The sequence below is a fragment of the Trematomus bernacchii genome, unplaced genomic scaffold (genome assembly GCF_902827165.1).
Source record: "Trematomus bernacchii unplaced genomic scaffold, fTreBer1.1, whole genome shotgun sequence".
NCBI classification, from domain to species: domain Eukaryota; kingdom Metazoa; phylum Chordata; class Actinopteri; order Perciformes; family Nototheniidae; genus Trematomus; species Trematomus bernacchii.
Window position 1 is genome coordinate 13,888,612 of NW_022987547.1, and position 12,712 is coordinate 13,901,323.

The 12,712-nt window shown below is 41.1% G+C and overlaps 1 protein-coding gene across 5 annotated transcripts in view; it reads right to left on the reverse strand.

The window, feature by feature from the left end:
- Positions 1-12,712, reverse strand: part of cdk5rap2 (CDK5 regulatory subunit associated protein 2) — a 46,106-nt gene extending 33,394 nt beyond the window's left edge. For 4 of the 5 annotated variants that reach the window (XM_034123476.1, XM_034123475.1, XM_034123478.1 and 1 more), the window contains exons 1-9: positions 12,533-12,712; positions 9,243-9,298; positions 8,308-8,369; positions 7,171-7,281; positions 5,338-5,414; positions 5,067-5,190; positions 4,801-4,973; positions 4,564-4,711; positions 3,846-3,899 (exon numbers count right to left, since the gene is read on the reverse strand). In XM_034123476.1, coding sequence (XP_033979367.1) covers positions 3,846-3,899; positions 4,564-4,711; positions 4,801-4,973; positions 5,067-5,190; positions 5,338-5,414; positions 7,171-7,281; positions 8,308-8,369; positions 9,243-9,298; positions 12,533-12,585 — 858 coding nt within the window. In that variant the 5' untranslated portion in view covers positions 12,586-12,712. Of the gene's footprint in view, positions 1-3,845; positions 3,900-4,563; positions 4,712-4,800; positions 4,974-5,066; positions 5,191-5,337; positions 5,415-7,170; positions 7,282-8,307; positions 8,370-9,242; positions 9,299-11,434; positions 11,577-12,532 lie in introns of those variants that run through there. The other variant, XM_034123477.1, reaches the window with a different exon arrangement.

A 12,712-nucleotide genomic window follows, 5' to 3' on the forward strand; every position in this document is an offset into this window, starting at 1 on the left:
AGAGGGCCTGTATTTAACCTCTTCAGGACGGGGATGTGGCTCCCTGCAGGGGCAGAGAAATGTTGCTTGGAGATGCAGCGCAGAATCTGAATTAGGTCAATGATCACAGAAGGCTGACTTGAGGAACTGCGGTGTAGCGCTCTGGCTTGAACCTTTCCTCTGGGGTCATCAGGGAGACCACGTCTGGCAGCAAACACCTTGGACTCTCTGGGTTTCAGTTTGGGGGGAGGGTCTGAAGGGAGGTCTAAGGAAAAGTTGAGGGAGTGCAGGGATGTGGATCGATCTTTGACTCCAGGTCTGGGCAGTGTTCCTTTGCGTTGGACGACGTCAAGGTAGGTGTTCTGTGATTGGTGGTGTGTGACTCGTGGACCGAGGTTCTTTATAGAGCCATGGAGCCCCGTCGCTGATCCCATTCTGTTGCTCTTGAGGTTTGATCTTGCTGGTAACGCCCCTTTACTGACAATTACATCCAGACTCACACACCTTCTCATGCGATTCTCCATGTGACTACTTCCTCTTTCCCTGAACGGCTGTCCTTCAGAGGCCAGCGGGTACCCAGCCTCATCATCAGGACTGCCCGCCCTTGAGGTCTTCTCGCAGCTAGTGCTCTCCACATCACTCTTACAGGCCTGGTTGTTTTTGTTGTAGACGTGGATAATGCACTGGATCAGGTGCTCTTTCTCCGCCTGCAGCTTCTGGGTCTGATTGTTGTGCTCTTCCTGCAGCTGGCTGATGTTAACATCACATTGTACCAGCTTCTCCAGCTGGAACACACATTTCCCACAGAGAAACTCCCCACGGCCGTCACGAGTCAACTCCCAGCCCAGCACATGGGACAAGATGACTTGTAGCTTCCTCTGTGCTGACGGGCTGAAGATCCAGCGACACTGGCTTCCCACCAGACGAACAGCACATATGCGACACGGGTCCTTCATGGCGCTTTAGATCTTTAGATTCCAGATTCACCCAGTTAAAACAAGTCCAAAAGCCAGCCCAATGACCTAATAATCATCAGACCGCCAACCATGCAATAGCCATCTATCATTCATTTTCCCTCACTGCATCAGCAGGAGAAGCAAAGAGGAGAATGACGGAGTGCAGCGCAGTATAAGCTCTAAGCTGTTGATAATCCCTGCTCCGCCTCTATTCCACTCTCAACAACACATTCAATCAGATGAAATCCTCTAGGACTGCAGCAGGGTTATGGCCGCTGCCAGACCATCTCTAGTAAACCTTCCCACAGATAGCGGATCAAGTAAAAGGATCTACCTCATACACATGCATCTTCAGGGAAATAATGACAATGGAAGCAGCAAACCACATCTATAGAGCACAGCCTGCTTGGCATTACATTTAAAACAAATCTGCTCTAAGATTAGAAGAGGTGTTTCCTAGCAATCACTTTCCATTACACTCTGGTGAGGCCACTCAAGTCTTACCATGCCACAAAAGCATCCATGGTAGACATGCTGTCCCTAATCTAACAAAAAAATATTTTGCAATACTTGCAGTATATTCATTTGTTTCCCAAGTCTGAGAAACACTGACATGTTACAGCATTTTCCTTTTAATAAATAAGACTGGACATAAATAACTCTCACAGGTCTGCAGACAGCATGGTAATCCAGTCTTAACAACGTGACCTGAGTCTAGACGCCAGCAAGGAACCATGGTTACGTCAAACAGCCTTCTACTCTGAACCAATTGCTTGCAATGTTTTGATGATTACTGTGAAATTGCATTTAATTATCTCTAGATGTTCGGAAATTCTTAAGCTAAGTCTAAAGTGAGTGTTTTTGGTTTTAGAGACCTGGCTATGTATAGCAGCAACAAAGGGTTCAACATTAAAAAAAAACAAGGACAATTTGAGAAACAAAATGTATCAGGCAAAACATTTAGACACAGACAGCCTGGACTAAATATATTTCACTATAACATTAAACCTTTATACATTTAGGATCAAGTTTTGTTTTGTAGATTAAGTGTCAAAAAACCTGAAAGCTGTCTTTTGCAATTCAATTCTGAATTTTTGGAAAAACAAATCACAAAACATTAAGACAACAAAGATACTGATTTCCATTTTCACATTTAAAAGAGAAGATAATTAATTAGGAGATTGCCACCAGCCGACAAATTCCCTTCATTCTCTTCTGGTTTGTAAGTACAAAACATCACCATAATCAGATATAAACTATAGGATATCTCAAACATTTGACATTCATCAATCATTAAAAAACGTCATATGAGCCCAAATAACAGGGATCCTATTTGATGTCAAGAATAAAACCATATAGTTGTTATAGAGCAGGGGTCGGCAACCCCTGGCACCGTAACCAGTGGCACACTAGGAATAAGTGGAATAAGTGTGCAAAATATTTACATTTTATTTTCGGATCCTGAACGAGACCGCCGCCAGAGCGCGTCTCCCTGTTACCTGCAGAAGGAAGCCATGCACGCAGCGCAGCCCCGCTCTCTTTAACTCCAGGTGACTTTCTGCCGCTTTCCTCCGTGGTGCAGTGCTGATAGTTTCACCACAGAGGAAAGCACTTCACAAATTGCAGTACCCATAAGGAGCTGTAAAAATGCCGCAGTTTTTGCGTGGCGATCGATATCGGCCGATACTCACTCTCTGCCGATCGATCGGTGCTCTCTAAAAATGCCGATCGCGAGAGCCGATCGCATGACGTAAAATACATGACACTTTTCTCTGTGTGCGGCAAAACAAGCTCGCCAAAATGGCTTCACCAGTCTGGCAGTATTTTAAGGTGTCCGAAAATGACAATAAAATAGCGGTATGCAACGTGTGTGAAGCAGAAATTCTGCAGCTCCACCCGCTGTGACGGACCGGTGAGCGGAGCAACACACACACTAAGAGTTAGACCTTACACACTTAGCTATTTGATCTACCTCTGGAACAAGTTATAAATATATTTATTCTTCACTGTCACTCATTACTGGATCAGTGAGCTGCATGAGAGAGTGACAGGCTGTCAGGAGAGAGAGAGAGAGGGAGAGAGGAAAAGAGAGCGCTTCAGCTCATTTCTCCCGTGTTATTATCCAAAGTTAATGTAAACTTGAATAATGTAGGCTACTTCATTTGAATGTAATAATTATGTTGGTTGTTGTTTGTGGAAGCGCCAGTGAATGAGCCCCATTAACTGAGTTTTAAACATCACTTTAAATGGAAGATCCCCATAGGCCCCGCCCACTCGATCGGATCGGCGATCGGAGCATCCCTAATGTAAGTTGCGCTGACAGGTCCACACACTGCTTCCCCGCAGCGAGGCTCCCCCCCCCCCCCGTTGATAATTCACGACCGTCGGCACGCTGATAAAAACATTTCTTTTGAATGGCATATCATATCATATCAAAAAGGTTGCCGACCCCTGTTATAGAGAATATATATAACTTCTAGTACTTCCTCCAAAACAGGTTTACTTTCATTTAAAGGAAGCAAGAGATCAAATAGCACCAGTGCTTACTACTCCAAGGCAAATCGGTTTTATTATATAAGCTTCCTATTGTGACCAACATTAGATTGCCTATTAAAAGGCCCAACATTCTCACTACCACTTTTGTGAAGCAGGGTACAAAATTAAAAACAGCACCAGGGGGCACACAGGGAAAGAAAGACATACAAAAGGCCAAAGTACACTTCCTGTGGTTCACCAGAACAACATGGGACAACCCTCTGAAGTTGACAGTGCCTGGACATAATAAACAGAGCCTGTGTCCAGCTTTTGCTCTGTGAATGGCTTTCACATCAGTGAACAGTTACATGAGTTAGCTTTTGGTTGGAGGCAAACTATTGCTGGAAATAGAATGGAAATCCCCACAACACCCACCTGAGAGTCCGGAGTTGTTTTGTCCTTGTCCCTGTGCAGCATGTCCCTCAGTGCCTGGGAACAGACAGTCAAAGGTCACTCTAATGCCTATTGCAAGTAGGGCTGAAACTAAGTACAAGTCATTGAATGGCTAGAAATAGTGGCAATAAATCGATTTTCTCTGAATATCCTGTAAATACTCTTAAAACATGGCAAGAAATGACTACAGCTGTACAGAATGTCATTTTTCTTTTTTTTTAATGAAAGAATCTATTTATGTTTTGAAACGATCCCTTAAATGTCTTTCATCATGTTTTATGATCATCACCTTAATAAAAAGATCAAATATCCACGAATGAAACAAGTCAGTCTTTTTTCTTGTTAAATCATTTTTCTTTAGGGAATATAACCCTTCAACTTCGTCAACATCAATAAATAAAACAATGATGTCCTGATGGTTATTATTAGCATTTGTTTTGAAATGATTTAGGGTTATTTAATATTACAGTAGTATGTCATATATTTGTGTCTAATCAAAAGGGGAAAAAAGCTGTCCATCATTAAAATGTTGATTTAAAATGTGAATGTCAACGTTATAAATGAAGCTTCTTAATATTTGGTAAGCGCTACAAATGACTTAAAACATTGTGTAACTCTCAGATAATACCAAACCCAGCAAATGATTGTGAGAATGAAAGCTCCAAAAGGGCATATCTTTAACAACATATAAAAGGCATACCTCAAGTTCCTGATCTTTCTCGGCTATGAGATCAGAAAGATGTTTGAAACTGTCAGCTGATGGTTGATCTGTCTCTTGGTCTGTACTTTTCTTCTGATGGACCGCAGCTTCCTGGTTCTTTAAAGTAATCTTGAGCTGCTCAATGACACTGAAATGAGAAGGAAAAACATTTAGACAGATAAAACATTACAACAATTAAAACATATTCATGCGTTTGCTTTTCTATTGTGTTCCGACCTGTCTTTTTCCTGCAGAGCCTGCTGCAGGTCTTGTGCTTGGCTAGTCCCGGGGGGAAAGGTGCTGAGGGGACCCAGGGCTTGGAGCTGCTTTTCCATGTTAATATTCTTCAGCTTCTCCTGCTCAGCGATGGCTGCCATCTTGTCAACCTCTTCCTCAGCCGTTTTCAGACACTGAAATGAAGGAAAAAGTGAGACAACAGCCCCCTCAACTACCTTGGGGTTGAAACAGAAATGTGCTGCTCTCAGTAACTAGTTAAGACCAACCTGCTCTAAGTCAGCTATCCTTTTGTTGAATGCATCTCTAAGTGCATCCATCTCTTTCCGAGCATGCTCTTTCACACGCTGGGGTTCTCCTGATTCTCGACCAGCAAGACTCTCCAACGCTTTCCTGATAAACATGGATGGGGAAGATTAGTTATCGCTCATATAAACAATTGTATTACTTGGCTTTAATGACATCTTCCAGCCAACTTCCAATTTCTTTTTTTTAACTGAATTACTCAAACATATGTAGCTGAAACTGAAGGATACTCACGATGCAGACACGAGGAGTTCATGTTTCTCTGCCAGGTCTCTCTTCATAGACTCCAGCTCCACCTTAAGCTCAATGTTCTATAAAACACACAACATTTGGTCAATTACAGCACAATTTCGTCCGGCAGTGGCTCAGTCAGTAGGGGCTTGGACTGTGAGCCGTAGGGTTGCCGGTTCAAGTCTCCGACCAGACTGCTACTTGGAGAGGTCCCAGTTCACCTCCTGCCCTGCCGTGGTGCCCTTGAGCAAGGCACCGGACACCCCCCACTCCCATTGCTCCCCGGGCGCTGTACACTAGCTGCCCACTGCTCCTAGTACTAGACTCCTGGTACTAAGATGGGTTAAAAGCAGAGAACACATTTCACTGTGTGTGCTGTGTGCTCTGCATGTGTGACCATTAAAGAGGGTATTCTAATTTGCACATCTGGTTCACAATGGGGAAATCATTTAAGAGGTTACTTCTGACAGGTGCATTGTTGACATTTCCATATAAATGAATCTCTCATTTTATCTTAGGGTGTGTACTTGAAGAAAACATTCTTATAGGACACCTCACCTCTCAAAATGAGAAATAGAAGAAGATAAATAAAACAAGAAGCAGATTTCAACGGGCTTACATCTCACTCAAACAAACAATACAAAGGCAAGACAGCTGTTCTAAGATTAGAAATGGTGATTTTGGTTTAACAAATCCAGTTGTTGTTTTGGTGAAGATGTGATCTCAATTAGTCCCTGAGAGAAACACAGATTCACATGAAACATTGTGACACAGAGTGGCAATACAGGGTTTCCCACACATAGAATATACTTGGGCGGGCCGCCCAGGTTTATTAACGGCCGCCCAAGTATATTTCACGACCCATTTAGTTTTTTTTTAATTTATTCGTCTGCGACCAAGACGCCATCTGCGCTCGATTAACTTGTGGACAATCCTCGCTCTACGCCTCCTGTACCCAGTCCCGGACTGGCCATCGGGAGGACCGGGGGGTTTCCCGATGGCCTGGCCTGTTAAGTGGCCGGCTGGCCTGAGGATTTTTTGAGTGACTGGCTGTCTACATGATGTGGCCTGCCGACATGGTCACTGTCATACAGATCATAAATCAAAGCCGTTGGTTGGTCTCTGTGTGTCATTCAAGCTCAGGATAACCTCAGCTCAGGTGAGGTAAAGGACTCTCTGAGTGTTTAGATAGTTAACTTAGTCTAAGTTCTCAGTGGGTCTCAAACGGTTTGGTCACCATTTATGTAAACACATATTTCCATTTGAGGGTGTCAGTGTTTTTCATATTGGAAATGGTATGTTATTGGTTATGGCCATGATTTTATGATTATTGAAATGTATAAAGTTCTGTTTCATAGGTGTTCCCATAGATCTAGTCTCTTTATTTTCCCCTCAAAATGCACCAGATTGATGCATTTAACTCCAAAATTAAAAAAAAATCTTACCGGGGGAGCATGCCCCCGTACCCCCCTAGAGAATCTGAGGTCCACCCCCCACTTAAAATCACATGGACAGGTTCCTAAATACATTTACCATTTTTTTTTAAATAGTCCATGTCCATATGTTTATTTGTGGGTAGTAGATTTAAACTATAGGGCTATCACTATGGGCCGTGCCTGTACCTGTTCGCTCTGCCATCGCATGAAGGGTCTGCTGACAAGCGACCAACAGAAAGGTTCATGTTAATGTTGTTGCACGTCACAAAGGCACGTCACCTCAACCCCCGCCCCCCACCCCCGCTACCACCACCCCCCCAAGTATATTTCAGATCTGTGGGAAACACTGCAATACAAATCCAAGACAGAGACTTTTACAGGTACAAAGTGAAATAAATACCGTTTTGAAAATGTCCTCAGTGGAGTCGTCACATTTCTGCTGCATGCGTTCCTCCATGAAGTAAATGCGCAGCTTCAGGTTAAAGTTCTCTTTCTTCAGAGCTGTGATTTGCTGCAGATGATTGACAAAAAAAAAGTTGAATGAACAGGAAAATGATTGATCAACAAATAAAAATGTATGTTGCCCTTTTTCCCATCCTAATATAACAACCAAATAAATCTATAGCTTTAATTTACATGATGATAGTATTTAATTATACATTCTGTCCATCTAATTCTATCTAATATGTATCTATTGTCCCCGCTGTGGGACTAAAAAAGGATTTCTGATTCTGATATTTAGCTCTTTCTTACTTGCACCATCATGTCTATTGCACTATTTTATGTATTTTTTAAGTTAAGTATATTGTATGTTGCATTGTTGGGGAAGCCTGGGACTTTGATTTGCATTGCCAAAAACTACAGTGTAGCTATTGTGCAAAGAGAAATCATATCATTTTGGTCAAAATAAATGTCTTTGTTTGAAAAGCCTGACAACATGTTTACATGGTAGAAAAGGGTCATGTGCATGGTTCATGTTCAAATGAAGGGATGCCTTCATTCTTGTATGTGTGTTTGAGTGTGAATGTGTGTGAAGTGGACTGTGCATCATTGTGCTGTAGGCTGGGAACAGCATACATCTGGTGATGGGGGTTGGGTAGACTGTCAGAGGGAGGAGGCAGGAGTCTGGACCCCTCTGTAAAACCTCTAATCATGAAGCCAGCCCGGCAGCACGAGCCAAAACATCTCAGCATGCATTCCTCTCAAATGCCGAAATATAGACTTTAACTCATCCTACTCTCCTCCCTCACACACACACTTCATCACCATACATGGTAAGTGTGGCTGGGTTTTAGTCAGAGAGGCAGAGAGGATCAGGTTTAATGAATCACAATACCACGCTTGTTGTGGTGGGGTTAAGCTTGACTACATTAACTCATACTGACACAGATTTAACGTATACGCAATTTAAACGCATTAATAAACAAATACAAATCACATGGTAATGTTATATAAAAAAGGCTTTTGTTAAACATTGTATAACTACATAGCAACTCCAATTTAAGAAACTTTATGCCACTTAATAAGCATCACTCACATTCTCATAGTCCTTCATGGTGAGAGCTTTGATTGGGGACATCTTGTCAGGAAAGGATGGAGCTGTAAACAAAAAAGTGATACACTTTAACTTGTGTCACAACAGCACTATGGTCTCCATATCATAGAGAATCCTCCCGGCTTATAGGAATGCATTTGTTTTAGAGCGATAAAGAGAAAGCAGAAGTGTTTTTTACTGAAGAGGCATCAGAGGTGAGACCATTTCTGGAGAGCTGCCATGTTTAAACCAGTTGGAAGCAGCCCACAGCTGATCATGTAACACGAGTCAAAAACACATTTCACAACACTGACTCCTGATACAGTTTGATGAGGCTCAAGAGATATGTAATATAAGGTTTTTGGCCTCTTCTCCTGGCCTCAGAGTTGCATTGTTCTCTTTTATTTATAGAATTGTGTATCTAGTATCTTTTTGACTGCGAGTTGAACAACACAAGCAATTGTTGACGTCTGCATTGGCTCAGTAAAGCATTTTTTCCCCAATTCATAGACTGAAAAATATAACTTGTGATCTTCAGATTAGTTTTTATAATACAATAATAATAAATTGCAGCCTTTCCCACACAAATAAGAATTAACATAATGCGGCAAATGTCAGTGTTCTGCCTAGTTGTATTTTTTCCGCGCGACCAATGTTTCAAAAAGCCACAGATGCTGACCTATATGTACAAATCATTTGTTTTCCTGCTTGTTTGTATTGTTCTAACCCTGTATACATGGTTGGCACACTGTAGGGTTTAATTAGAAAGAGGATTAGCTAATTAACATCATACAGCTAATCCCTTTTTGCAGCGGTGGGGACATAACAGTGGGAGGTCACAGCAACGATTCAGCAGCCGTATTAATTAATACACAAGGGGAGACACAGCTGAACAAGGGAAAAAGCAGAAATAGAACCAAAAAAAAGTATTTCTTTACCGGTCATGCTGTCCATGGAAAATTCTCCAGCATCTATGGAGTCTGGCAGTCTGCAGCTAAGGAAAGAATCATTCTGTTAGCGATGCAACCTCACTACAAATATTATGAAATGGTATCACTGTTACAATGTCAAGACAAGACAATTTACTTTTCTATTTTTTTTTAATCAACCTAACCAATGCAAGCTATGTGTTCTAACCACGCACATTGTACAGACTTACTCTGATTATTATGCTTTTGAACAACATATAAAGAGCCATGTTTATGCATTACTCACGCTGGCCAGTTCCATTGAGCCTCAAGAACAATCCATAAATAGCTCAAGAATGACTCTGCTTCATTTACATCCACACTGGCAGTGTGTGCGTGTGCGTGTGCGTGCGTGCGTGTGTGTGTGTGTGTGTGTGTGTGTGTGTAAGACCATGTGCAAATGGCAGCCCAGCTCTCATGTACAGACAGACAGCCAGAGCGACAGGAGGAGAGAGAATGAGAGGAACCGGGGGACGGAGAGGCTTTCTTTGGTAGACAAGCAGCCTACTGTGGCTTTGAGCATCACACAGAGATGGGACAGTGGCGTCACACGCAGACAATCACACCAAACATCAGCAACACACATCTGGATCACACTGACACAAAGGGAACCGGGGTCTTACTGCCTTACTGACTAATGTAAATATGCTGCTTATAAAATCTGTTTTTAAGAGTAAAATGACCTAAATGAACAAAAGAGATACTATTTGGGACCAGGCTCATGTCCCTCAACCTTGAAACTTGTGTCTAATAATATATAATGTTCAGCATTGCGTAACTCCTTCCCATACCACCCCCGGCAGCGGAGGCACATTCGCTCTGCTGCTCCTCTGCCATATTACTCAGCAAAGATCAACGCTGACAGCATGATTTATTTTATATTTCATGTCTACATATTCCTAAATGTCATGTTATTTATATAAAGGATTTAGCAGATTGTGCTCTAAAATGGAGTCATTGCAATAAAATACGATTTAAAAAAAAATATTGGAGGATGGATTACATTTTTGTAAATCAGTCCCTGTATCACAACTTGAGTGTTAACGAATGCATTGCTTTTTTGTGAATTTTTATAGACATTCTTTCCAATTCTATTATATTTCTACATTTTCTGTAACCATGAATACCTCAGCTATAATTAAGCTTCCACTGTGAAACTGCACCAAAAACCATAATGACACTGCTGCTCTTCCCCATCTCTGATTTGATTGGCCACCCAGCAATGTTAGCCGACATGAAACACCATCATTCAGTCAATTAAAAAAGACATACAGTCCCGATTTAAATTAGACTTTTAAAACATTGAATCACCGTTGAAATTAGGCATTTTAATACTGATAAACAACAAAATGTCAAATTAAACTCATGTCAAAAAGATCCAAGATTCTATGTGATACAAGGATGAAACATGACGATTATAAGCAGCAGCAAAACAATCCTCCTCGTAAAAGAAATGAAAGTCAGTCAAATTGCATCAGGGAGGTTTCACATGCTAAGCGACCCCTTCCTGTGTTAATGGTGAGGAAGCTCTCTACAACAGGAGCCACGATAAGAGTTAAAGAACCAAACAAACATGTGAAACAACATCCATAGAAACTGACACACATGTCACTCTCCCATAACATAATAGATGACATTTAAAGACATGTGTAATTGTTAGTAACGCTGCATTTGTTACCCCTCAAGCACACAGTGGAAACAATGTAAGAGTCGTAAACACTCACTTCCTCTTTTTTTCTTCTCACTTTGTTCAACTGCTAAAGACAAAAATGGAAGCAGCTAAACCTACAATAATTTCATTGACAGTAGTTAATGCAAATCAACACTAACTAAGCCGACTGACATCACGCGAAGACATATATTTCTTTCCAAACTAAAAGGGTACAGTGAATCAGGTTTCAGAATTACCGAATAAGTCATTCACACCACACATATCAGCTAACATCTTGGATTACTGAGGCACGCTTACCACCTGGATGACTGCTTTTACACAGGACACAGCTGGGCTAGGTCATTTACAAAACCAAGGACACAATTCTAAAAACATAGAAGCTATAACTAGATTTGCAGTGCAGCAGGAAGAGTTGTAGACTAGCTATATTCCTGAACAAGTCAACAAAGCACATATAAAGAGCAGAGCAAATAATGCACAGTCCACCTACCACAATCACTTCTCTCATGTCAAGGAGAGCACGCGGGAAAAAAACAAGTATTACATGTTAATCCACATTTTGCAGAGAGTGCAAAGAGAGCTGCTTCAGTCTTAACCCCTCTGAAAGTGTGACAGATAATTTCCGCTTTCTTTCACATCTGACTGACAGGTCAACAAGCCGAACCACCAATCACAGTGATATCACAGCTACATGCAATGAGCTGCAAATGACTTATAACGGAAATAACTACTTCTGGTGTACACATGACAGGCTCTCTGCACCAAGCTTTTATTGCACTGTTGATGTTTCATTATGGTTTGGGACTCCAGATATTGGTTGAGCCAGACTGGCAGTACGAAACTAACATTATTTTATTTTTATGTAGATCTTTTGCTCATTTTTTATAAACGCTATTGTGTTGTTAACTTTAAAGCAATGTGTCCATTAGTAGGAACATTATCCCTTAACTTTATGGCAAATTTATTTATATATATATAATTATTACATTTGTGTTTGATGTTCATTACAACTGTATTTAACTTATACCTAAAACCTGCACCGTATATGTATATGCCTTATCAAAAATATATGTATTCATATTTATACATTTATGAACATTACTACAACATTGTTTGATTGGATACAAACTGCATTTCGTTGTACTCTGTGCAAAGACAATTCGTTACTGTATGTAACGTTAGTCAGTCAAATATGTTACTAAAAATAATTGCTTCCAGGACGATTGTCCAATTTAAATTGTTAGCAAACTTCAAATAGCCATGTCAACATTATGTTAGAGTTAGATCATGTGGAACTGTATACAGATAAATATCATGTGTGTGAGTCAGATTAACTACAAACTACACCAGAAGTAATATATTTTACGAGATATAACGGTACAGCAACTATAAACAAGAAGCTATAATTGTATCTATGTGGCTAACTATTGGTTTTATATGTTTACAACTTGAGTGAATAAGTGTTGTTCCAGATATTAGTCGAGCCCTGTTCAGCGGTAACTAATGTGGAATTGTGGATTATTGGGTTAGCTATAACGTACTCAAACATGCTAATGTTAGCTCGCTAGCTATCGTTGGTGTGTTTTACCTTCCGTTAATGTCAACGGGGAGCGTCAAATCGGCCCCCACGACGGAGTCCATGATAGAGCTTCACTTATCGTGTGTTATCCCCAGAATAATAGTACATTTTACATACTACAGCTATTGAATTGTTCAAAAAGCGGGACGGAATTCAAAATAGTCCAGGCTACCGCCATCATGATATGGT